Source organism: Zalophus californianus, chromosome 15 (assembly GCF_009762305.2).
Source record: "Zalophus californianus isolate mZalCal1 chromosome 15, mZalCal1.pri.v2, whole genome shotgun sequence".
Classification (NCBI taxonomy): domain Eukaryota; kingdom Metazoa; phylum Chordata; class Mammalia; order Carnivora; family Otariidae; genus Zalophus; species Zalophus californianus.
This window is the reverse complement of record NC_045609.1, coordinates 33,595,119-33,622,877: the sequence shown is the minus strand read 5'-3', so window position 1 is coordinate 33,622,877 and position 27,759 is coordinate 33,595,119. Positions and strand designations below refer to the sequence as shown.

Below are 27,759 nucleotides of genomic sequence, written 5' to 3'. Positions count from 1 at the left end.
CACTATGCTTTTAAAATCTGTTTCACTTCTTTTAATTTTTTATTATTGTATTATTTTTATTTTTTTAATTTAATTTTATTATGTTAGTCACCATACATCATCAGGGTTTTTTTTTATGTTATGTTAATCACCATACATTACATCATTAGTTTTTTTTTTAAGATTTTATTTATTTATTTGACAGAGAGAGAGAGAGAGACAGCGAGAGCAGGAACACAAGCAAGGGGAGTGAGAGAGGGAGAAGCAGGCCTCCCACAGAGCAGGGAGCCCGATGTGGGGCTCGATCCCAGGACCCTGGGATCACGACCTGAGCCAAAGGCAGACGCTTAACGACTGAGCCACCCAGGTGCCCATACATCATGAGTTTTTGATGTAGTGTTCCACGATTCATTGTTTGCGTATAACACACAGTGCTCCATTCAGTACGTGCCCTCTTTAATACCCATCACCAGGCTAACCCATGCCCCCATCCCCCTTAAAATCTGTTTACTTCTGAAAGAAGCCTGTATTTGCTCAAAACACAAGTCTTAGATAAGCCTGTAGTGACACAAATTATTAGCTCTTAATAATCTTATTTTAGTTCTTGGTTTTGAAGCTACAATGTAAGCAATCACATTGGTAACAGACAATGAAAAGGAAGGAAGGCACTGATTTGGTAATGCAGAATAGCTATGGAATTATTTGCGTGAAATTTATAATTAAACCTTTCTGCTCTGATCTACTTCTCATTTCACCATCAGAAACAGAAGAAAAGTGACATTAGAAACCCTAGTGCGAATAGCTAGGATATAAAACTATGAAGTCGCTTAATACTAAAAAATAAAAGCCAAGTTTTTCCTTAAGCAAAAATCAAAGTACTCAGAAATTACAAATATTTTATTATCACTAGAGTGCCTTCACCACACAGTTACAGTAAGTGAGGTCTTTCTTGTTTTATTAGTTTCCTATTGTCTTTGTAATAAATTTCACAAATTCAGTGGTTTAAAACAACACATTTATTCTTATGCAATTCTGGAGGTTAGAAATTCAAAATGAGTCTCACTGGGCTAAATAAACTCAAGGTTCTAGAGGCTCTGAGAGGAGAATCCTTTCCTTACCTTTTTCAGCTTCTAGAGGTCTCCTGCATTCCTTGGTTCACGACCCCTTCCTCACATCACTCCAACCTCATGCTTCAGACATCTTATCTCCTACTACTAACTCTCATCTCCTGTCTCCCCATAACCTAAGGACCCTTGTGATAATATTAAACTCAACTAGATCATCCAAAATAATCTCCCATCTCAAGATCCTTAATTACATTATCCAAAGAAAGAAAATAATCCATTTGGAAAGCACTACATATTTCCTACACTTGGTTGGTGCATGTCTCTGGAAAAACAATTGGCCAAAGAGTTCAAGACTAGTCAAGATTTGTGACTCAGCAGTGAGGTGTGCAACTACATTGCTATCAAGTCTCTGGAAGTAATGAAACGAAGCATTTCACCTTCTGCTAGCTCATGCCTATAGGCTTTCTCTATTTGATAAAAAGTAAGGGCAATAAAAGGCAACCTTATGGGCCAATCTTGTTATGAGCTAATCACAGATATCCTGGATCCAAAAAATACTTTGCTGCTTTCCACATCCAATAAGGCCCAAGAACAAATAGCTCTGTATTTTCAGCTATATAGGTATAATGGGAAACAGTGAACGATATATACTCTCAGTATTTGCTATACATTCTGCACCAGCTTGTCACATATGTAACATATAAAAACTCAACTAAAAAAATTACTGAGACTTTTCCCATCTTACACTATCCTCTTGTGTGGGCATTCAATAAAGAACATAACAGAGTGTCATTATATAGCTTATAATGGGTTATGTTATCTAACTTTGTAAATAAATGGTAAGAAACTTTAGATACTATCAATCCATCCTCCCTCAGGCTAGCCACAGCTGTAGTAGTACTAAGACAGGGCTTAAACTGAATGTGAAGCCTTTTACTTGCCCTGTGGCAAATCTGCTATCCAAAGAAGGTGATATTGTAATTAAGTAAGACTTTTTTTTTTCTTTTAAGATTTATTTATTTATTTATTTGAGAGAACGAGAATGAGAGAGCGAGTACATGAGAGGGGGGAGGGTCAGAGGGAGAAGCAGACTCCCCGCTGAGCAGGGAGCCCAATGCGGGACTCGATCCCGGGACTCCAGGATCATGACCTGAGCCGAAGGCAGTCGCTTAACTAACTGAGCCACCCAGGTGTCCCAAGTAAGACTTCTTTAATCCCAGGATTTTAATAAGTTTTTTTTTAAGATTATTTATTTATTTATTTGAGAGAGAGAATGAGATAGAGAGAGAGCATGAGAGGGGAGAGGGTCAGAGGGAGAAGCAGACTCCCTGCTGAGCAGGGAGCCCGATGTGGGACTCGATCCCGGGACTCCAGGATCATGACCTGAGCCTAAGGCAGTCGCTTATCCAACTGAGCCACCCAGGCGCCCAATCCCAGGATTTTAAAAGGCACTTAGCCTAGTTCACATAAGCAAAATATCCTACATTAGATCAGAGAGTACTTTGTTCTTACCAACACTTTAGACCAGATAAACTAAAAAACTCTCATACCACAAAACATGGACAAATGATGGCTGACAATATAACAAATACCCTCTAAGATACATAACTGAGCACAAAGGAAAAAAGAAAAAAATCCTCATAGGCCTAAAACTGAATTGAGAAATTAAAACCAAACCCCCGGAGGAAGTTCCCTGGTCTGGGTAATCTACAGGCTTGGGTTTTAGAACTCCCCAGGGTGGGCTACATCAAAATTAAAAACTTCTGTGCATCAAAGGACACGACCAAAAGAGTAAAAAGGCAACCTATGGAACTGAAGAAAATATTTGCAAATCTATGTCTGGTAAAGAGTTAAATAAAGGACTCACGTAACTCAGTAACAACAACAACAACAGAAACATCCGAAAACTCAGTTAAATAACGGACAAAGGACTTAAGTAGACATTTCTCCAAAGAAGACTTACAAATGGCCAAGAAGCAAGTGAAAAGATGCTGAACATCACTAAGGAAATACAAATCAAAACCACATGAGATAGCACCTCACACCCATTAGGATGACTACTATTAAAAATAATAAGTGTTGGGGCACCAGGGCGGCACAGTTGGTTATGCATCCCCTCTTGATTTTAGCTCAAGTCATGATCTCAGGGCCATGAGATCCGAGCCCCACATTAGGCTCTGCACTGAGCTTGGAGCCTGCTTAAGAGTCTGTCTTCCTCTCCCTCTTCCCCTCCCCTGCTTATGCATGCTTGGTCTGTAAATAAATAGCTAAATAAGTGTTGACAAGGACGTGGAGAAATTGGAACCTTTGCACACTATCGGTGGGAAAAGAAAAAGTGTGCAGCTGCTATAGAAAACAGTATGGTGGTTCCTCAAAAAATTAAAAATAGAACTACCATATGATCCTGCAATCCCACTTCTGGCAATATACCCAAAAGAAATAACAACTCAAAGAGATATTTGCACATCCATTTCCATAGTAGCATTATTCACAATAGCCAAATGGTAGAAACAACCTAGGTTTCTATCAACAGATGAGTGGATAAATAAAAAGTGGTACATACATATAATAGAGTATCATTCATCCTCAAAAAGGAAGGAAATTCTGACATATGCTACAACGTGGAACTTGAGGACGTTAAGTGAAATAAGCCAGTCACCAAAAGACAAATATTATATTATTCCATTTATATGTGGTATGTAGTCAAATTCACATATATAGAAAGTAGAACGGTGGTTGAGGGGAGCCAGCAAGGAGAAGGAATGGTGAGTTGTTTTTTGCTTAATATATATAAAGTTTCAATTTTGCAAGATGAAAAAAATTATATTTTACCACGATTAAAAGTAAAAAACAAAAAACCAGCAAGGGGCTGGAGACAAAAATTTGAGCTATAAAAGATAAGGTTACAACTAACATCCTCCCATAAAGCAAGGAACTTGAAGGGCTACATCCTCAATGAAGGAAAGAATTATAAGGAATTTATTCATGCCACAGGAATATGACAAGGAATTATGTCTTTAATTTGGCCTCTATTCAAATATTACATAAACACTCTCAAGCTGAGAAATACAGAAAGTGGTGCTGAGACACAATAACCTTGGACACTCAGAAAAATCAAACTCAATATATTTCTGGAGACAAAACCCTCAACCTAGGCCACACAGAATTACTACATACAAAACCCCAGAGTAAGTAAGTTTATTATTCAAAAAACAAAACACCTGAGAAAACAATCCATCACAGATAATGTTAGACAATTAACCCCAAGAATTTTGGATACTAAAACCATCTGATACAGACTAGAAAGCGTATTTGTTTAAGATGGATAGAGACAAGGGCACCTGGCTGGCTCAGTTAGCAGAGCATGCAACTCTTGATCTCGGGGTTATAAGTTCGAGTCCCACAATGAGTGTAGAGATTACTTAAAAATAAAATCTTCAAAAGAAAAAGATGAATACAGATAAAAAAAAATCTGAAAAACTTTTGAAGACTATGAAAATTATAGGCATATTTGAACAAGAGCCTAACAGAGCTTCTAGAAATGAAAACTAGTAACTAAAATGTCAAATTCATGGTTCAAATAGCACATAAGACATACTGAAGAATCAGTAAATCCGAAGTCAGATATAAAGAATTATCCAGGATGCAGAAGAAAAAAAACAGAGCAAATTTTAAAAAAAGAATGAAAAGGACCACCATGTGTTAATAGATGATCAACAGAAACATAAGAGTGATAATGGAGGGAAAAAAATAACATTCAAAGGGATAAAGAATTTTCCAGAAATGATAAAAGACATGAATCCTCAGATTCAGGTACCATATAAGTCCCCAAATAATAAATAAAAACAAATCTACACCTAGATACATGACTGTGAAACAGAAGGAACATAAGAGAACATAGTAAAAGAAATGAGAGCACATGAAAAGATATCACTAATCCCTATGGAAATGCAAATTAAAACCATAATGAGATACCACATCACACCTATAAGCATAGCTATTAGTGAAAACAAAACAAAAAAACAAAAACAGAAAATAAAAAGCATTGACAAGGATGTGCAGAAATTGGAACCCTTCCGCACTGCTGGTGGCAATACAAAATGGTGAGGCCACTGTGGAAAACAATACAGTGTTTACCTAATAAATTAAAGGCAGAATTACCATATGATCCAGCAATTGCACTTCTAGGCATATATCTAAAAAAAAAAAAACCCTGAAAACAAAGACTCCAACAGTAATTTGCACAACAGTGTTCACAGCAGCATTATTCACAATAGCTAAAAGGTGGAAACAACCCAAATATCCACTGATGGATAAACAGAATGTGGCATATAAATACAATGGAATATTATCAGCCTTAAAAAGGAAGGAAATTCTTTTTTTTTATGATGATGTTATGTTAATCACCATACATTACATCATTAGTTTTTGATGTAGTGTTCCATGATTCATTGTTTGCGTATAACACCCAGTGCTCCATGCAGAACACGCCCTCTTAAATACCCATCACCGGGCTAGCCCATCCCCCATCCCCCTCCCCTCTAGAACTCTGTTTGTTTTTCAGAGTTCATCGTCTCCCATGGTTCATCTCCCCCTCCAATTTCCCCCCCTTCATTCTTCCCCTCCTGCTATTTTCTTCTTCTTTTTTTAACACATAAGGTATTATTTGTTTCAGAGGTACAGATCTGTGATTCAACAGTCTTGCACAATTCACAGCGCTCACCATAGCACATACCCTCCCCAATGTCTATCACCCAGCCACCCCATCCCTCCTACCCCCCACCACTCCAGCAACCCTCAGTTTGTTAAAAGGAAGGAAATTCTGATACACGCTACAACATGGAAATATTTTGCTAATGAAATAAGTCAGACACAAAGGGACAATTATATGATTCCACTGATACGAGGTACCTAAAATAGATAACAGAGATTCACAGAGATAGAAAGTACAAGAGCGGTTACCAGGGGCTCGGGTAAGGTTAATGAGAAGTTATTGTTTAATAGACAAACAGAGTTCCTGTTTGCGATGATAAAAAAAAAAGTTCTGGAGATGGCAATGATGGTTGTACAACCATGTGAAAGTCCTTAATGCCACTGAACTACTTAAAAATGGTTAAGATGATAAAATCTGTTATGTGTATTTTACCACACACACGCAAAAAAACCAAAAAATTAAAGAAAAAATATGATGACTTTCAAAGAAACAGATTGACACAAGATGTCTGAACAAAATGGAGTAACATCATCAAAAGGCTAAAATAAAGTAACCATCAAGCTAAAATTCTACATGCAACTAAAATATCATTAAAGGATAAACAAAAATGAAAACATTTTCACAAGAACACAGAATGAGAGAGTTTACTACAAATATGGCCTAAGAGAAAGAACTACTAAAAAATGTACTTCAAAAGAAGAAAATTGAACCTAAAAAGGAGAGAGTGCTGAACAAAGATACTGGCAAAGACTGGGCTATATCTAAGCCAGTGTTACACAAAAACCAATAATAACAACAACAATTGACTTGGAAGAATAAAATGTGAAATTAAAAACAAGAGAGAAAGAATATTTTGTGGGGCTCCTGGGTGGCTCAGTCTGTTAAGCATCCAACTCTTGATTTCGGCTCAGGTCATGATCCCAGGGTTGTAAGATCAAGCCTCACGTCGGGCTCTGCACAAAGTGTAGAGCCTGCTTAAGATTCTCTCTCCCTGTGTCTTTCCACCCACTCTGTCCCTCCGTTAAAAAAAGAGAGAGAGAGAGAGAGAGAGAACATTTTGTATGATAGAGGGAATGACAGAAGTAAAAGCATACTAAAGTTTCTGGACTGTATGAAAGAAAGGTAGAGATACTGATTAAACTTAAAGTCAGAAATGTATGTTAAGATTGTAAGGGAAAATGTAAATATATATAAAATACATAACTTCCAAGTTCATAGAGGAGAAAATGAGTATAAGGAACACATTTTCAGAAGAAAAAGCACAGAAAAAGTAGAGTCAATATAAAGTAAGATGGTAAAAATAAACAAAAATGGAGACAACTTCTAAAATGCCAATTTGAGGAGTTCGATGGACCATCTACCCAGCAAAAACAATTATAACTGATGAAAACTATAAAACCAAAAACTAATCAACTGTTTAAAGTTTCTGGAAATTGTCCTAAAAGTATGTAGCAAATAAAGAACATTTATTCAAGAAAATCTCTGCAAGACCAGCAAAAATCTGTGGCATTTGAGCCACAACCTGCTCCCTTCCCTCCCTTCCCCGAGATCAGCATGATGGAAGCTCTACTCTGGGTGAATTTAACCAAGAATGTAGGCCTCCCTCTGCCCCCAACTCCCAGTTGAAGACTATGGTATCTGGCTAGGAGGGGCAGTCTCCTATGAGAAGCATTTCTCATACTTCCATCTCTGTTGCAGAAGCTCTATAGAGGCAAGAGCCTCTGAGAGGTCTAGGGTTTCACTTCCTCCACTCAGCCCCCATTCATAGGGAGAAGTTCTACCATAGCAGGCAGGCCAAGAACACTGGGATCCCAACTACCCTTAATTACACACCCAGTTTGCTCACAGAGTGAGGTTTCCACAAGAAGCTGAAGAAGAAATAGTAAAGGATACTATTTAGCCTGAAAGCACATGACCCTAAAATTCAAACTACATGGAAAAAAAAATCAAAGAGCTTCAGTAAAGGTAATTACATGGTTATAAAATATAGTATAAATGCCTATTTTTATGTCTATTAACTATTTTAAAAGCACTTGAATAAAACAATATGTATATAATTGTATTATTGAGATTATGCATTTGTGGATGTAATATATTTGACAATAACAGCATAAAGTGAGTCAACAGGAACAAGTTTGTACTGGAGTAAGGAAATGACACCAAAAGGTTACTTGAATTCACAGAAACAAATGAAGATAACAAATGCTAAACAAGAAGGTTTAAAATAAGAAATTTTATAAAATCTATACTTGCTCTCCAGTTTTCTCTCAGCTTCTTTAAAAGGTATAAAATTATATAAAGTAATAATTATAGAACACTGTTAGGTTTGAAACATATATAGCTATAAGATGTGCAGTTGACCCTGGAACAAGAGGGTCATCCATTCCCCCAGTGGAAAATCTGTGTATAACTTTTGGCTCCCCAAAACCTAACTACTAATAGCCTCCTATAAACTGGAAGCCTTACCAATAAATGAATAGTTGATTAACACATATTTTGTAATGTTATATGTATTATATATCCTATTTTTACAATAAAGAAAATGTTATTTTAAAACACCATAAGGAAGAGAGAATACATTTACAGTACTATATGTATATTTATTGAAAACAATCTCCCAAAAGTGGACCCATGCAGTTCAAACTCATGTTGTTCAAGGGTCAACTCCATAATAATAGCAAAAAAGGAGAAAAGGAAATAGAGATAAATAGGAGTACATTTTGATGTTTTACTGGATTTAAGTTAGTATAAATCTGAAGTAGATGTGCTAAAATAAGCCATAGGATACCCAGCAAGAAAATAATTCAAAAAGGAAATAGTGAAAAAAAAAATCAGAGGAATTAAAATGTTACACTAGAGGGGCACCTGGGTGGCTCAGTCGTTAAGCGTCTGCCTTCGGCTCAGGTCATGATCCCAGGGTCCTGGGATCGAGCCCCGCATCAGGCTCCCCACTCCGCGGGAAGCCTGCTTCTCCCCCTCCCACTCTCCCTGCTTGTGTTCCCTCTCTCGCTGTGTCTCTCTGTCAAATAAATAAAATCTTTAAAAAAAATAAAAAATAAAAAAATGTTACACTAGAAAATATTCCCTTAATGCAAAAGAAAGAAGAAAGTAGTACAGGATAAACAGAGGAACAGAAAAATAAGACATCACATGCTAGGCCATAAAACTACCATCAGTAACTTTAAACAAGATTGAAACGATAGGAAGTATGCTCTCCAACTGTAAGAGAATGAAATTAGAAATCAGTAACTGAAGGAATTTGGAAAATTTAGAATAGAAGATATTTTGGGATGAATGAAAACGAGGACACAACAAAACAAAACTTATGGAATATAACTACAGTGGTGCTCAGGTGGAAATTTATAGCTGCAAGTGCCTTACATGAAAAAAGATATGAATTCAATAACCTAATCTTTCACCTTAAGACCACATAGTGTATGATTCCAGCATAGATGTGTCCAGAGTAGGTAAATCTATAGGCAGGAAGTAGATTGTTGGTTACCTACAACTGGGAAGATTGGGGAAAATTGGGAGTGACCGATAATGGATATGAGGTTTCTTTTTGGGTGATAAAAATGTTCTAAAACTGACTGTGGTCATGGTTGTACAACCCTATGAATATACTAAAAACTCCTTAATTGAATACTTTAAATGGGTGAATTGTATATTTTGTCATTATAACTCAATAAAGCTGTTAAAATGAACACACCCAAATACATAATAAATACATACAAACATACAGCACATTTCAATACTACTAAGATTTTTTTTCACATTTTAACATCTTTGAAATCAAAATGCATCTACCTTCAATGGAATCTCTGAAAGCAAAGCAGCCATTGTGACATAGTTGTCACTGCCTGTGCAAGCAGGAACTTGGGTTTTCCCTTCACAGTTTCTGATCAACTGCAACCTCTTCATTTCCTTCAACAAACCATTTAATGTTCATCTTAAGAAGAAGTAAGGGTCCGGGGTGCTTGGGTGGCTCAGTCGGTTAAGCGTCTGCCTTCGGCTCAGGTCATGATCCCAGGGTCCTGGGATAGAGTCCTGCATCAGGCTCCCTGCTCAGCGGGAAGCCTGCTTCTCCCTCCTGCACTCCCCCTGCTTGTCTTCCTGCTCTCGCTGTGTCTCTCTCTGTCAAATAAATAAATAAAATCTTTAAAAAAAAAAAAAAGAAGTAAGGGTCCTTTTGTTGTTTGGACATTCCACTGACACTAAGACCAAGAAAGTGCCAGCATCAAAAAGTGCAGAGTATGTGTTAAGAACTTGGAAGAAAACTCTATAGAGACAATATTGAAGCATTTTCTAAAAACACAAGGCAGGGGGGCCTGGGTGGCTTAGTTGGTTAAGTGGCCAACTGTTGATCTAGTTCAGGTCTTGATCTCAAGGTTGTGAGTTCAAGCTCCACCTTGGGCTCCATGCTGGGTGTGGAGCCTACATACATACATACATACACACAGGATAACATCATATGGGAAAACATAAACATCCACAACTCTCAGTAAAAGAATGATTCACAAGACTTGGGCTCTGAAATATGAAGAAATTTTAAGGTTACCTTAAGCAATTTATTTCATTTATATATTCCTTTTTATATGTGTCTAAGAGTAATCTGTGATTTTAAAAAATATCTAGGGGTGCCTGGGTGGCCCAGTTGGTTGAGCATCTGACTCTTGATTTCAGCTCGGGTCTTGATCTCATGGTTGTGAGTTCAGGCCCCACGTTGGACTCCACGCTGGTCATGGAGCCTACTTAAAAAAAAAAAAAAATCTAAATAAATTTTTCAATAACATTAAAATATTGCATGACAAAGTATTATTCATAGTTTAATCATATTTTTTCTAACTGCTACATAAAATGGTGTGTCTTATAACTGATGGCAATAATATATAGTATATTAGTAACAACAATCAATGTGAGTAAACTAAACTCATCACTTAAGAAATTATCATATTGCTAACTCAGTTCCCACAATGCATACAGTTCAAGATAGGTTTGCCTAATTCTAATTTCCTGGAATTCTAACAGAAATTGAGAATTCCTAAATTCACTGAGATCATATATAAGTTTTTATTTTATTTTTAAGATTTTATTTATTTATTTGACAGAGAGAGACACAGCAAGAGAGGGAACACAAGCTGGGGGAGTGTGAGAGGGAGAAGCAGGCTTCCCATGGAGCAGGGAACCCAATGTGGGGCTCAATCCCAGGGCCCTGGGATCATGACCTGAGCTGAAGGTAGACGCTTAACTACTGAGCCACCCAGGCGCCCCTCTACATAGGTTTTTAAATCAACAATTACCACAATCCTTTGTAGAAAAATTCTTCAGAACCTTATCTTATTGACTATAAAGCACATTTTTAAAGAAGACATGTCTATCTTGCAACCTGACAGGAGAGATAAATTATTAAAATGCCAAACTGACTTCATAGTCAAGTAGTTTCACTTAAGAGGATCTAGGACTACAGAGACATAATTTAAGAAAGATTCCATGGCAATTTTATTTTGTGTAGAAACAAATTCCATTTTTTTTTAAAGTACAAGCCATTTTTTTTTCTTCTCTAATTCAAAAACTGACTACTCTTTATTCCCAACCCCCCCTTTTTTCCCCTTGGAAACTTTTCACTCTAAAAGACAGTATAAGTCATTTTACTGTGATATTTTCTATGTTCCCTTAGAGGTTGTTTTTAAAGTTCATCTCCTCATCTAACGTGTGCCTAAATTAAAACCTAAGAGCCTAAACTTTTTTTTTAAGATTTTATTTATTTATCTATTATTTATTTATTGAGAAAGAGAGAGAAAGAGAGAGAGAGCGCACAAGATGGGGAAGGGTAAGAGGGAGAAGCAGATTCCCTGCCGAGTAGGGAGCCCAATGTGGGACTCCAGGATCATGACCTGAGCCAAAGGCAGTCGCTTAACCAACTGAGCCACCCAGGTGCCTGAGCCTAAATTTTTTATACAAATATCAAAACATGCTTGTCCAAGTCTACAAAACTCTTCTTGGGATTTTGGTAAGAATTGCACTACAATTTTGGAAGATAAAAAAAGTTAAGAGCCTAACAAGATGAAAATGAAACAATCAGTATAATCTCTCCCAAAATTAAACAGACTTCTGTTCATTCAAATATTAATTCCTAAAATAACTATAAATTTTTATTTTAGAGGTAATAAAACTAAGGTATAAATTTTATAGGTCAGAAAACTAAACTTTAAAAACCCTGTGATTTGATCAAAGTCACTAAAAAAAGGGGTGGCAGATTCAGCACTCAAACACAAATCCTGAATCCTTTATTTTTATCCTTTATAAATTCATCAGAACCTAGTATGTCAGGGACAAAAGAGCTGGAAAGAACTGATTTGATACTAAACCCACTGATACAGTCAAATCAAAGTAGATATTCCTCTCATAAGACTTTCAACTAAACTCCTTGGGGCACCTGGGTGGCTCAGTCGTTGAGCGTCTGCCTTGGGCTCGGGTCATGATCCCAGGGTCCTGGGATCAAGCCCCGCGTTGGCCACCCTGCTTGGTGGGAAGCCTGCTTCTCCCTCTCCCACTCCCCCTGTTTATGTTCCCTCTCTTGCTGTGTCTCTCTCTGTCAAATGAATAAAATCTTTAAAAAAAAAAAAAAAGACTTTCAACTAAACTCCTTTTTGAACAAGCAAGAATTCATGTGGTGCTTGTGTTATCTCTGGGTCTTTACCCTGTGCCTCTGTTTTATTCTCTGTAAATTGCAAGTAATATCTTCCTGAGGAAACTCCAGAGCTCAGAGGACCATTACAGATAGCGGAAGAAAACTTTTAATTTGGAAATTCCTAAAGTCCTAAACAAAAGTAATCCATTAAAATAATCACTAAAATGACATAAAATAATTTGAGTTTAGGACATAAATAATACTTTTTACATATAGAATCTAAAACTAATCTACAATGACAGAAGCAGGTAAATGGTAGTCTGGGGCCACAGGTAGAAGAGATGGCCTGCAAAGAGCACAAGGGTACTTTTTTTAGTGATGAAAATATTCTATCTACTTGATTATGGTGGTGGTTATATGGATATACACATATCAAAACTCAGTAATTGTACATTTAGGTTTAGTTCAATGTATGATAAATTATACCTCAGTAAAGTTTATTTAAAAAGGAACAGAAGAAACCGGTTTCCGGTTCCGGTGGCCCTAGGTCAGTTCGTTTATGTGCTACGTGTCGCTGGCGTCTGAGCCGTTGGCTGGCAGGCATCATGGATCAGGTAATGCAGTTTGTTGAGCCAAGTCGGCAGTTTGTGAAGGACTCAATTCAGCTGGTTAAAAGATGCACTAAACCTGATAGAAAAGAATTCCAGAAGATTGCCACGGCGACAGCAATAGGATTTGCTATAATGGGATTCACTGGGTTTTTGGGAAATTGATCCATATCCCTATTAATAACATCATTGTTGGTGGCTGAATACCTTTTTAGAAGAGTTTTTCATCTTGGGGATTGGTGAATAAGTGAGGATTTGAGAAGCTCATGGAGTAAAAATTTGCCTATGTTTTGTGTTTTTCTTTCATTTTTTTTGTCTTCCAAGGTGTTTTGTATTTGTAAATTAAAACAATTTCAAAATAAACTTATCTTTTTTCCATCATAAAAAAAAAAAAAAGGAACAGAAGACCCAGATTCAAGACTAGGCCTTATAAGAATTACCCCAACAAGGGGCGCCTGGGTGGCTCAGTCGTTGGGCGTCTGCCTTCGGCTCAGGTCATGATCCCAGGGTCCTGGGATCGAGCCCCGCATCGGGCTAGGGAGCCCGGCGGGAGGCCTGCTTCTCTCTTTCCCACTTACCCTGCTTGTGTTCTCTCTTTGGCTGTCTCTCTCTGTCAAATAAATAAATAAAATCTTAAAAAAAAAAAAAAAAAAAAAGAATTACCCCAACAAGAACAATCTTTTCTGAATAACACTTTCATATCTACCGGTCTTTGGAAAAGTGTTTAATGAGCATATTTAAATCAGAAGAAACAGAGTTGTTAAAACACAGAAGTTCATCTGAAGAACCACAGAATGTTCAATAACTTGGTTTTTGATCATAATTGATCAGTAAGTATCAGAAATACAGGCCATAAGTAGTAGTAGTAGAAGGCCATAAAGTAGTATCCAACCAGTTTCACAGAGAGACAAACAGAAGTACTGGGAAATGGACTTTCGTCCTGAAAGTTCAGTTTTAATGTCCTAACTATAAGATTCTGAAATCTCCTAAAAGTACATTTGAAAAAAGAATTATTTTTTAAATTATTTGAGGGTAAGACTGAAAAGTACTTGAGGGTTTGAGGCGTCCAAGCAGCCCAAAATGGAAGATTGTTAATTTATGACTATCTAAACATAATGAATAAACACAGGCCTTCTGCTTCTTGCATATTTGATACCTAGCAACACTTGAGAGGCCATCCAAAAAAACCTCATATATGAATGGTAGAGACTGTGGCAAGCCTTGATTTCACCATATATCAGTAACGCCAATTAATGGCTAAGGCTGTATTTAATCTATCTGACATCCAAGAAAATCTTGTACTCTTCCTACTGAACATAAAAATAAACGAAAGAGAAAAGAATGACATAAAAGTTACTCTGAAATTCCAAGCTTCTCTTAATTTTATTCCAATGGAAATACACTTTAAGGAATGAAAAATAATAGATTATTTTTATTCTGGAAAGTTTTAGAGCTCCTGTAAGCTTTCACCACAGGTGAAAAAAGGGATTCCTTATTCTTGATGAAGTCATTCGCTTTTAATATTTGCAACAGAAAACCCTACAGGTTAATAAAATAATCTTTTAAACCTAAGAACATTCCAGGTATTAGTAACTTTCCAGGAGGAGCACAAAAGGCTAATGAACTTTTCCTTTCCCCTTACTCATTACCCTCTCCCATCATCTCTCATCTTTTACAGTACCTCTAAGGAAACCATTTGCAGATTTTGCAACATTATGAACAAATCTGTTTTCATTAATACATTTGTAAGTGGTCAGTCAAATTAACTATGCTATGCTATCAACAACTGAATTCTCATAGACTGAGTTTGTTTGGGTAAAGGACAGTATTTTCATCAAGACCTTTGTTCTCTAAGCCCTAATATCTCATTCTTCCTAAAGTCAAAAATCACATCCACGTCTCTCATTTTTATCCCACTCTACAAATTTATGGTCATTAATGACTCTATGTAGTGGCTACTAATCAAAGTATCTACAGTGAACTTGTGCTATATAGAAATTCAGAAAATCCCCTGAAAAATCCCATTCTCTTCATATAGCCAAAAAATAATTAAATCAACTTAGAACTTCATGGCAATCACATTTCTTAGTTACTGTAAGTAGACTGTGCCCCATTTTTCATTTAGAAATATTGAAAATATAACCTGAAATCTGTTTAAGGGAATGTAACCATTTAAATTCAAATTATGATTATTCCCTACTGCATACTCTTCCTAATGAAAAGGTATAATTAACACTTGAACATTTTGTAGTTAGAGCAGTGTATGCAGGAACTCTCAGTCCAGCTGGTGAACAGAAAATATTTGGGCATGTGTGCTACAATGTTATGCTACCTTTCAGCTACCAGACCAAGCACAAGTTCACCTTTCAAAATAACTGGAATTCCTAGCTATGCAATACATTAAACTGCTGCATAACCACAAGGAAAAAATACCATGTCTACATGTAACTTCTACTCCCTATCAGCAACCATCTTCCCCCAGTTTTTTGTGTTTTTTTTTTGATATCTTGAAGTAACAATTCTTTCTGTGGCCAAGATTATACCGCCCATTAAATTGAATTAATGGACTGTTTGGCAAACCAGAAACTGGCTCAATCACCACAGCACAAAGAAGGAAGAGAAAGTAAACTGGAATATACTTCTACAATGCCCTGATTCCTTAAATCATTTAGTGGAAGTGAAAGCCACAGGGAAGGGAAAGGCAAAATATGTGGCTAGTCAACATTATGTAAATGTGGAGTGGATGACAAAGAGGGGGAAAAAAAGTGGATGCTCTTAAGAATAGAAAAATCTAACAGTTGCATCTAATAAACTGTTTGCTTACTTACTAATGGTAAATGGCTACTTTTAGAGAAAGAATTTAAGAATTTAGATTAACTCACTATCAGGTGGTTCTCTTTGTGTGTGTGTGTATTGGCGGGGCGGGGGGTATTATTATTACCTTATATTTCTCAAACCTTTCTGTATTCTTCTGTCTCAGATTGTATAACTCAGTCATCTAAGCCAAAAACTTAACCAACTGAGTAATATATGACAACAGCTGAACAAAAGTAACAGCCTTTCCCATTGTCTCTTTACGTCCAGTCTTATTCTTTCTCATGACAGCTGAGAATGATCTATCTAAAGTGAAATCTGATCACATAATTCCTCAGTTTTAAACCCTTCAAAGTCATGCCACTGCCTATAGGATAATCCCAAACTCTAAAGACAGTATGCAAAATACCACCATAATCAAACCTCTCTCCCCATCCCACCATCTCACACTACACCTTGAACTAATTTGTAGTTCCTTAAAAAATAAGCCATGCTGTTTTATACTCCCTTAGACACTCATATAGCTCCCCTAACTCAAATGCTTTTCTCCTACTCATCTTGATACCTACCTGGCGGCCACTTCTCAATATTCCTCCTTCACCCAATTCAAGACCCAGCTGATCTCCTCCTGGAAGTTTTTCCTGGACCCCTAAACTGGATTAGGTGCCCAACTTGTGTTCTTCCATATTTCCTTGATATGGTAGACAAAATAATTGCCCCCAGGTATGTCAACACTTAAATCCTCAAAAATCCATGAATATGCTACCTTACATGGCAAAAGGGACCTTAATAGATGTGATTAAGGACTTTGAGATTAGGATTTAAAATCATCATCCAGGATTACCCAGGTAGGCCAATGTAATCACAGGAGTCCTTAAAATCAGAAAAACTTTCCCAGCGGCAGAGACCCAGAGAGACGATAATGACAGAAGAACCGAACCCACTGCTGCTGGCTTTGAAGACGGGGGAAGTGATTATGAGCCAAGGAATATGCGTAGTCTCTAGAAACTAGAAAAGGGAGACAAATAAATCCTTCTGTAAAGTGTCCTGAAGGAACACAGCCCTGCTGACACCCAAGTTTTAGCCCAGTGAAATCCATGTCAGATTTCTGACCAAACACAACTGCAAGATAATAAATTTTTGTTTTTTCAAGCCACTAAGTTTATGGTAATTTATTACAGCAGCAGTAAAATACTAGTATTTTGGGGCACCGTTTTTATGATGCTATACTATTACTGTCTATGTCTGCTCAAGGGTGGGAGCTCGATCTTACTCAAAATTGTTTTCCTAATACCTAGCACAGTTGCTGTCTACAGAGATGCTCAACAGTATTTTAGAACTGATACATGTTCATAATTTAATTCTAAAGATCCTTATTACTATAATTAAAACATCCTTCTTCAATTCAGAATCTTAACTGGCAATATGAATTGCTTTCATTCTACACTAGTCATTCCAGGCAAAGAGATCTATTAATACTGGTTTACTTCTTCTGACTTGTCTCCTTTTATTAACAGGACAAGAACTCACTCTGACACAGTCTTCCCATGGAACTTGCACATATATAGCCTTTTTTTGTTTTATCAATTTTCCTGTTTCATATCACATACCCTATTTTTTTAAATCACATATATGTTGTCATCAGAAACATGTTTTTAGTTCTATCAATCCCAAGATCCATTAAGAACTATTTTATTTATGCACTGTGATTTTAACTTAAATCTCTTGAGTATGTGACAAAATAAATTACTACTAGAAGTTCATCTCTTAAATCAAGGATTCAGAAATTGCCATTTCACAACCCTCTAAACTTGGCATTATTTTTCCCTCTTCAGAGGCACGCTCAATACTATAATTCACAATATCAGCTGACATTTTTGAGGGCATAATATGTGCCCACCTCTGCAGTATTCTTACCCTTACAATCACCTACAAAGGTGATTCTACCTATCCTTATGGGAACAGATGTAGGGGCCCAGAGGATTTAAGTATCTTGCTGAGATTCATTACACAGCTCAAAAGTAGTAGAGATGGGAATTCAACTGCAAAGTCAAAGAGTAAAAAGTTAATTTCTTAGATCAACCCTTATATAGTTTATTCTACTACTCAAAAGCACAATTTGGGAAAAGTCAGCTTTCACTTTGACAAAGAGTTTTCAGACTGGCAGGTACTCATGAAGGAATGGCAGAGGCTATCATAAAATACCAAACATCCCCATCATGTGACAAGGTAAGAAGAGGTATTCTGGCCATAAGATAACCTCGTTTTCTTTGTACCTTAAAATACCTTTTTTAAGATGAAGATAAGACTGTAAATCATATCAGCCCTTTGCATCTTTCCTATCAACTGATACTTCCATTCTTCAGGAGATAAAAAGTAGAAAGACTCTAAATTTCAGGCTCATTTTGTGGCTTAAGACTCATTCCATATGCAATTCAAATCTCTTGTTCAACAACTTCTGATGCCCCTCATTACTAATGGTTAGTATTTACACAGCCTTAAAAATGGACAGCAAAACACTGGCAGCATTTGTCTTCACTTCACTAATTAGCTCTGCAGCTTTAAGTCACCTCACTAACACTCTAGTCCTTGGTTCTCTCATCCTAACACAACAAAGTTAGATTAGATGAAGTATCTAAACCTTTTCCTAATTCTAATATCCTAGGACGGCACTAACCTTTGTATTCTGCCTGGCATTCTACTGAACTGAGTATGGCTGGTAGAAACTTAGAAGAATTAAGATATAATTAAAACACTTCAGAGGGACTATGTTTGAATCTCAGTGCTATCACTTACTAACTGACCTTGGTCAAGTCTTAGCTGCATTGTCTGTAAAATAAGGACAAAAATGCCACCTATGATTCTTCTGAGGATTAAATTTTTTTTTTTTAAAGATTTTATCCATTTATTTGACAGAGAGAGACACAGCGAGAGAGGGAACACAAGCAGAGGGAGTAGCAGGCTTCCTATGGAGCAGGGAGCCCGATGCGGGGCTCGATCCCAGGACCCTGGGATCATGACCTGAGCCGAAGGCAGACGCTTAACGACTGAGCCACCCAGGCGCCCCTGAGGATTAAATTTTTAAATACTTTTTAAAAATGCATCTAAAATAACGCCTGGCGGGGCGCCTGGGTGGCTCAGTTGGTTAAGCGACTGCCTTCGGCTCAGGTCATGATCCTGGAGTCCCGGGATCAAGTCCCACATCGGGCTCCCTGCTCAGCAGGGAGTCTGCTTCTCCCTCTGACCCTCTTCCCTCTCGTGCTCTCTATCTCTCATTCTCTCTCAAATAAATAAAATCTTTAAAAATAATAATAAAATAAAATAAAATAATGCCTGGCGCTAAGTAACTACTCACTAAATACTCCTTTCTATTACAGTGTGACTTGTAAGTATTATAACCAGGTTTTTCAAGAAAGCCATTTCTTGAAACAAGATTTTAAAATTTTGTAGGATTTAAAGATAATGGAGTATCAAGAGTATCTTAGTCTACTTGGGCTGCCATAGCAAAATACCATAGATTATGTGGCTTAAACAAAAGAAATTTATTTTCTCACCATTCTGGAAGCCACAAGTCTCAGATGATGGTCTGAAAGAATTGGTTTCTTGTGAAAGCTCTCTTTCTGGCTTACACACAGCCACCTACTCACTGTGAGTTCTAGTGTTTCTTCTACTTCTTATAAGGGAACCAGCCCTGCTGGATTAGGGGTCCACCCTTACAACCTCACATAATCTTTATCATCTCCCCACAGGACCTACCTCCAAATACTATAGTCACTTTGGAGGTTAGCACTTCAACATCTGAATTTTGGGAGCACTCAAACATTCAGTCCATAACAAATTGTGTTACTTTATTTTTGCACTGAGAGTTTATTTTAAAGCAAAGTTTATAAATTTCAGTCATATCTCAAGCCAAGTCTCTAAGATGAGTAAAAGTACTACGATCCTACACGGAGACCAGAGGAACAGACACGGAGAAGTTAAGCAATATAACCTTAATGACACAACTGAATAGAGGCAGAGTTACAGAATTTGAACATTTTAACTTTGAAGCTCATTCCATTAAATAATACTGCATTTTTGAAACTTCTGTTTCTAAATGTATTATCATTGTCTTCTCTCACATTACTTCTTAAATCCGCCTTAAAATTGTTTTCAATAGAAAATTTAAATAGTATTAAAGAAAGGGGAAACTTTTTAAAATGACTGAAGTTCTCAAAGCCAGGGAAATAGGTTAAATAGAGCCATGAAAGCCAGGGTTTAATTAGCTCTATAGTTTTGTGATTTCTGCTTTTAGGGAAAGCCAAGAAACTGACACATTCAGCAAAGTCATTGGCTTATTTCTTGACCAACACTAATCAGTGAGGCTCATCCACCCACAGACAAGCTGGGGTTAGATAATTCTTTCCAGTAACTGAAAGTTGTCTATTCATGCTTTCAGAAAAGAGAAATAGATTACTTTAATAATTACATTTTACTTTCTCTGGATGGCAGAGATTTTATACATCATTTCTTTGGGTGCCAAATACTACTATACAACTATATCTGAAGACATCATACAGTATAGAGGGTTGTTTTCAAAGAACATTCTCACGGGGTGGGGGGTGGGGGGACAAAATTCTTCAGCGGGGGAAAAACACTGGCTTATATTTGGTAAGTATTACTCCTCAGACCAACTTTGGCTAGGCATTAAATTCTTTTCCTCTTTTTAGAGATTAAAAAAAAGGAAAACTAGGTGATGTTATTCCAATTTTTATCCTTTAGCATTGACACGCAGGCTGGCACCTCCTAGAAAAAGTGAGAAACTTGCTATTCAAAAATAGCAATTTTTATGGGGTTTTCTGTGCTTTTTGGAGGGAAGGGAAAAAGAGAGAGATGGATCACATTGTACTTGTACAATTAAATTTGTACTTGTACAAATTAAATATTCTATTTTTTTTCTTTCCCCTGAAACAATGTTTGTACTCACTACACAAAAATGTAGTACCTCCCTGTGTTTCTTCAGTTGGTAGGGGTTTTGGTGGTGACTTCCTGTTGTCAATCTCTAGATTACGTCGCCCGCCATCTTATTTGGCTCTCAGCCCCTTCACTGCCTTGTGTTATATTTTTCCTGCATCAAATTCCTTCTGTTGTAAATACCTGAGAGTTTCCATTTTCCTAGTGAGACTGACTGAAAAAAAAAAAAAAAACTTACTTAGCAATTTTATCATTTACTGTTTTTCGAAATGTTAATTAGCTTTTTCATATACTTATGTGCTTTAATATGCCTCCTCAAGTAAAAATCTTAATCTTGAATTCATGGACTGTGAGATCCTAACTCTGACTTCTCAGGGCACACGCTGAAATCAGGATGTGGAGCGCAGAGGGGATAAAAAGTGGACACGGAAGGTCAGTGAATGAAATGGCAGTAGCAAAAGCAACTCAGGTAACATGCTAGCTATGACAAAGTAATGTCAACCAGGGAGTCTCTCAGATTGAGATGTTCTCTAAATACAGCAAAAGTATTAAAAGTATTGAAGTATTAAACAAAAGTATTAAAGTATTAAAAGTCAATACATGTACAGACAATGAATACAACAAGCAATGATAATGCTATTATATAACCTCCAAGAATCAGGACTCTCATTCATCCAGTGAATTATGCAATTTCTTCAGAGGCTCCCCAAAGTGGCTCACAATCCAAAAGAAATTTTTTATGTATGAGTAATTGTTGGTGGCTATAACTTAGAGCAATCTACTGAAAATGCAAAATTTTTTTTTTAAGATTTTATTTATTTATTTGACAGAGAGTTAGCGAGAGCAGGAACACAAGCAGGGGGAGTAGGAGAGGGAGAAGCAGGCTTCCCGCCGAGCAGGGAGCCCAAGGCAGGGCTCCATCCCAGGACCCTAGGATCATGACCTGAGCCAAAGGGAGACACTTAACGAATGAGCCACCCAGCTGCCCCTGAAAATGCAATTCTTAAATGCTAACAGTACAAATATAGATTGATACAGTACAGTACAAACATTATTCTAGGAAAAAAATGGAGAGTACTAGATGGCTCATGCACACCTCTTTCAGGAACTGGGTTCAATTGGGCTAGTATTCCTAAAGTAATACTTAGACACAATCTTTGAAAACTTCCATCTGGCAAGAAAAAGTCCCAAGAGACAATATTTTAGACATTGTTTATGTTTCAGCAAATCAAATTGCTTTGACTTATAGGCCCAAAATCAAAATGATGTAATATTAATAACAACACCAGCTAGCAATTAATTAAATAGCAGTTACTAGGGGCGCCTAGATGGCTCAGTCGGTTAAGCGTCTGCCTTCAGCTCAGGTCATGATCCCAGGGTCCTGGGATAGAGCCCCGCGTTGGGCTCCCTGCTCAGTGGGGAGTCTGCTTCTCCCTCTCCCTCTTCTGCTCCTCCTGCTTGTGCTCTGTCAATAAATAAAAAATAATAAAAAAATAATAAATAAATAAATAAACAAATAAAATAAATAGCAGTTACTATATTTATGTGCCAGGCACTTTTCTAAGTGCTTTATATACTTAGCTCATCTAGTTATTCCCACAACTCATTGGGATAGGAACTATTATTTTCCACTCCACTTCCACTATTACAGACCAGGCTTAAAGACAGTAAGGAAGTTGCCCAAGTTCACATTACTAGTAAAGTAACAGCTAGAATTTAAGCCCAGGTAGTCTGATTCCACAGTCCATGCTCTTAATTATTATACTATATTCTGTCCCTAATCTGGTCAAGGTGATATAGGGAACTGGGTGGTGAAACCAGGAATGCAAAAAAGTCTTGAGCTACATTTAATGTGTTTTTACACATTGAGTTATGACACATGTGAGGTTATAATTCTTTAATTCTTTAGCTCTCCCCTTTTAAGGCCTTAGAAATCTTTTTTTTTTTTTTAAAGATTTTATCTATTTATTTGACAGAGAGAGACACAGTGAGAGGGAACACAAGCAGAGGGAGTGGGAGAGGGAGAAGCAGGCTTCCCGCGGAGCAGGGAGCCGGACGCGGGGCTCAAGCCCAGGACCCCGGGATCATGACCTGAGCAGAACGCAGACGCCCAACGACTGAGCCACCCAGGCGCCCCAAGGCCTTAGAAATCTTTACCATCACCAGCAAACAATGCCTATGGAATCAGGCAATGGGCATAGCACAATATGGGACACCGGTGCCATTTGTAAGTCAAATGGTACATAACAAAAAGAGCAAAATGTTTATGGTCAGAAAAACGTGGGTCAAAGTCTCAACTTTGCCCTTAGCTGGCAGTGTGCTATTAAACACAATACAGGCTCTGGGGTCAGACACACCTGGATTGAAATCCTAGCTTTAAGATCATTGTGTAGAGTGGCAAAGTTTAGATACAGTACAAGGGCACCTGGCCAAGAAAGCAAAATGGGGCTGAAATTCTGCCTCCGTTCAGCTTACCAAGCCATCCACCCTGGTATGGGGGCTACCCGTGCTGGAAGAAGTGACACCGAACACAAGCCCCCAGGCTACTACCTAGGGTAGTGTGGCAGCCCAGAAGTTTCAGTTATTTAATTGGTTCACCAGAGGGGGCACCTTTTTCTATTTCAAACAAAGGCTTCTCATAAGCTGGAAGTGACTCCGCCTACTCTAATACTAGCTATGTAATCTTGGGCAAGTAAACCTCAGTTTCTTCCTTTGGAAAAAATGTGTGAAAATAGTACTTGCTTCACAGTGTGGTTTTGAGGATTACATAAAACAATGCAAGTAAAGTGTTTAGTACAGTGCCAGGCACTGAATAGATGCTCAATAAATTATAACCAATAAATCATAACCATGTGTAGTATCACAACCTGAGCCTCAGATCCCTCATCCGTTAAAATGAATACCATCTTCACATTTCCATGAATGCTGAATTGTGATGATAAGGCATTTTATAAACTATGACTTGTTTATTTATAAAGAATTAGCAAATACAGGAAGTTCTTGGTACCCACTACTTAGTAAGTGCTCAACAAATGTAAATGGTATTGTTGCTGTTAGTATTGACACCTCATTTAAATTTTTTGTATCATATATTCACGTTTTGGGTATTTCTTATTTTAGGGAGGATAATCATGTTCATAGATCATTTTAAATTGTGAAAATTATCTCATTAGAGAGATCTGTAAACAATGCAAATCTAAGGGGCCTAAGACTAAGTGGTATTCAGTCAAAAAAAAAAAATCCTACAATCTATCAGATTTGAACTAACTTTAAAAATAAGAAAAGAGGGGCACCTGGGTGGCTCAGTCAGTTAAGTGTCTGACTCTTAATTTCTACTCAGGTAATGACTCAGAGTGGTGAGATAGAGCCCCAAGTCGGGTTCAGCATTCAGCAGGGAGTCTGCTTGAGATTCTCTTTCCCACTCCCTCTGCACCTCCCCCCTGCTTGTGTGCACACAATCTCTCTCTTTCTCAAAATAAATATTTTAAAAATGAAAAAAGAAAAGAAAAATCACATCAGAGACACTAAACCTTCTTGCTTAAAATTAGAGCCTCTCAACAGAAAAGAAATTTATATCCACATGACACATATAAACCGCCAGATTTACACATAGTGGCATAACTATAGTTTCTCTGAACTTGGAAACAGCATCCCTCAGAAACTGCCTGTTGTTCCATTTCAAACTCAAAATAGATATTTGACCTTGCTCTCTTAAGAAAAGGGCTCCTTCCACCCTTTGGGACATTTAAAGTTTCTATTACCATAAACTCCAAGCTTGTAAGTCAGCCACAGCAGCTATAATTCAGCTGCAATGAACACACACCACAGGTCTGCAAACTAGAGGGTTTAACAGGCCTCCAATTCTGCAACAGAACGATGGTTACTGTGACCCATGCAGCAGGCAAAACCTGAAACAGAATGAAGAACTAAGACTGCATATACTTGCTTCAGGTCTGTCCTTCCAATGTGCTTATAAGTTTCGTTGTTTTGCTGCTATTCACAGTTATTACCACCAGCAGAGTGCTAGCTACACAACTACTGATACAGTACTAAGGGAAGAATGTTCTCTCAACTTTATTATTATTTTTTTTTAAAGACTTTTTTTTTTTTAAGATTTTATTTATTTATTTGAGAGAGAGAGAATGAGAGACAGCACAAGAGGGAAGAGGGTCAGAGGGAGAAGCAGACTCCCCGCTGAGCAGGGAGCCCGATATGGGACTCGATCCCGGGACTCCAGGATCATGACCTGAGCCGAAGGCAGTCGCTTAACCAACTGAGCCACCCAGGCGCCCATTCTCTCAACTTTATTAATGTCTGCATCTTCTTAGCACTCGAGCATAAAGCACATTCCATATTTACTGTAGATTATTCTCTCCATCAAGACATCTTGATGGGGGCACCTGGGTGGCTCAGTCGGTTAAGCATCTGCCTTCAGCTCAGATCATGATCCCAGGGTCCTGGGATCGAGCCCCAAGTTGGGCTCCTGCTCATCAGGGAGCCTGCTTCTCCCTCTCCGTCTGTTGTTCCCCCTACTTGTGCTCTCTAAATAAATAAAATCTTAAAACAAACAAACAAACAAACAAACAAAAACAGACATCTTGATGGGATGGACACCAAGAAGCTCTGGATTCAAATCTGAATTGGTCACTAAATAGTGTTATGTCCTCAACACATAATTTAACCTCTGTACTCTGAGGTAATGTATGAAAGATTTTTTTTTAATTATAAAGTGATATACATATGGAAATGATTATGTCTGCCAACAGTATATGATACAAATAGGTATAAAAATCCCTGCTTAGGTTTTTCAATTAACTATAAAGGAAAAGTTATGAAAGTACTTGAGAATAGAAACATTCTACAATGCAAGACTTATGAATTATATCATCTTTTAATTCTTCATAATCTTATTATAGCACCCGCTAGAAGTATTATACACAAATGGCTCAATCAAAAGGTAACCATAATTTGGAAACTTCTAGAAACATGAGTACTGACAGTGGGGATAATCAGCTTCCTCAGTAATATTATCTGTTTGGCAATACTTGCTGCTTTCTTTTGGCTTTTTTAATAGTATTTTATGCAGTCACATGCTACTTCTACAAGGGCAGTAAAAGAAGAGCCCCAAATTTGCCTATCCTGACATCTCTCACAGGTACACAGGAGAAGCAATATTACCTCCATTTAATAAATATAAATGAGAAAAGTCTTGGTGAACATCTAAACCTATGAAATAAAAAATGAAACCACAACTAGAGCAATAAATATGCTAAGTTTGCTGTCCTTTTTCCTAGAATACACTACCTTCCTTGGGGCAGGACAAACCTCCACACTGAAAAAAACAATAAAAAGACTTCCCTGTCCTTTCTCTCTCAGGCTTCTTTACTACCCATCTGAGACATTTGCACAACAGAGCACAAGAAGCAAAAAGTTTGTCCCATAAGGCATAGCGAGGGATGAACTTCATGAAATCTTTGTTTTCTACTTGGCAGCTCTACAAACTATATATAAACTGACCTCCATTAAGATCAAGGCCAGACTCATGTGACTCACACTGCTCCATCTGGGAAGGAAACCCTGGACATCTGGCAAAATAATCTGTCAAAGACAGGATTCCCTATATCATGAACAGGCAGTTGAACATGACTGCCAAATGTCAAGTATGATACAGAATGACTACTGCTAATGTGCACTTACCTCATTTACAGAGGAATGATTTTCCTTATTTAATATGCATTATTACTAAACTACAACATCTCTAATCCAGAGTACACCTCACATATAAAGCATGGCCACTAAGAAACAAAACCACCACCTTGACTGGCTTTAAAAACCAACTAAGAAGAAGCCAGCAACACAAGGGCAGTTTAAGAATTGTACAATTTGGGGTGCCTGGGTGGCTCAGTCAGTAAAGCAGCCAACTCTTAGTTTCAGCTCAGGTCATGAGATTGAGCCCTGTGTCAGGCTCGTGCTTGGCAGGGAGTCCACTTGAGATTCTGTCTCTCCCTCTCCCTCTGCCCCTCCTCCCTCTTGTGTTCTCTAAAATAAATAAATCTTTAAAAAAAAAGGAACTGTACAATTGACCCTTGAACAATGCAAGCATTATGGGCACTGACCCCTGCACAATCAAATATCCGTGTGTAACATTTGACTCACCAAAAACTTAACTACTAATAGCCTACTGTCGACCAGAGCCTTACCAATAACAGTTGAATAATACCTATTTTATATATGTATTATATAATGTATTCTTTTTTTTAAGGATTTACTTATTTTAGAGACAGAGAGTGGGGGGAGGGGCAGAGGAAGAGACTCTTTCAAGTAGACTTGTGTTTACAGTATTGTGTTCACAGTATTGTGTTCACATATAAGTGGACCCATGTAGTTCAAACCTGTGTTGTTCAAAGGTCAACTATATTTCCCAAGTTAGTAGTGTACGAACATGTTGTCATTGGGACAATATTTTGCTAACAATGTATGGCAACATTGATATGATAAACCACAAGCTAAAAATGGCTCCTTATCTAGACATGAGGTCTACACATGAAGTAAATGATTTGGTTTTAAAATACTAAATATGTTTCAGCTGCTGAAATGCATCACCAATCTGAATTTATACAGAGAACATATTGAGTCCATAAAATATAACAAAACAGTGTACAAACTTTCAGAAGGCAGAAAATGAGGAATGGTTTTTTTGGACTAGATATGTGTTTTTAAGTTGAGACAGAAGTTTTGACAGAGAGGTTGTTATTAAAGACTTTTGCATCTGACAGATCTGTGCTCCTGTGGTCATGATTTGATATGAAATGTATTTTAAACCCATTTAAAGTGAAACTGACATTTGAAACTCATCCAGGTGTAGTTTATTCATGTGAATTTTCTTACATAGTCTCTTTACGAAAACTGTGTTTGGGTTTCTGAGGAGCTGGCTGGACAACTCTCATGGTTCATTGATGATCACTGTTCCAAATCTCACCTGGGATCATTCCT

At 37.5% G+C, this 27,759-nt stretch overlaps 1 protein-coding gene and 1 pseudogene across 3 annotated transcripts in view; one reads left to right on the top strand and one right to left on the bottom strand.

Annotated features, from left to right (window-relative positions):
- MCU (mitochondrial calcium uniporter) overlaps positions 1–27,759 on the bottom strand; it is a 200,902-nt gene that overhangs the window by 115,025 nt on the left and 58,118 nt on the right. The window contains exon 1 of one of the 3 annotated variants that reach the window (XM_027596292.2): positions 9,568–9,799. The exons of the other annotated variants lie outside the window; for them this stretch is intronic. Coding sequence (XP_027452093.2) covers positions 9,568–9,681 — 114 coding nt within the window. The 5' untranslated portion in view covers positions 9,682–9,799. Of the gene's footprint in view, positions 1–9,567; positions 9,800–27,759 lie in introns of those variants that run through there. 3 annotated transcript variants of the gene reach the window in all.
- Positions 12,950–13,373, top strand: LOC113923488 (annotated as a pseudogene).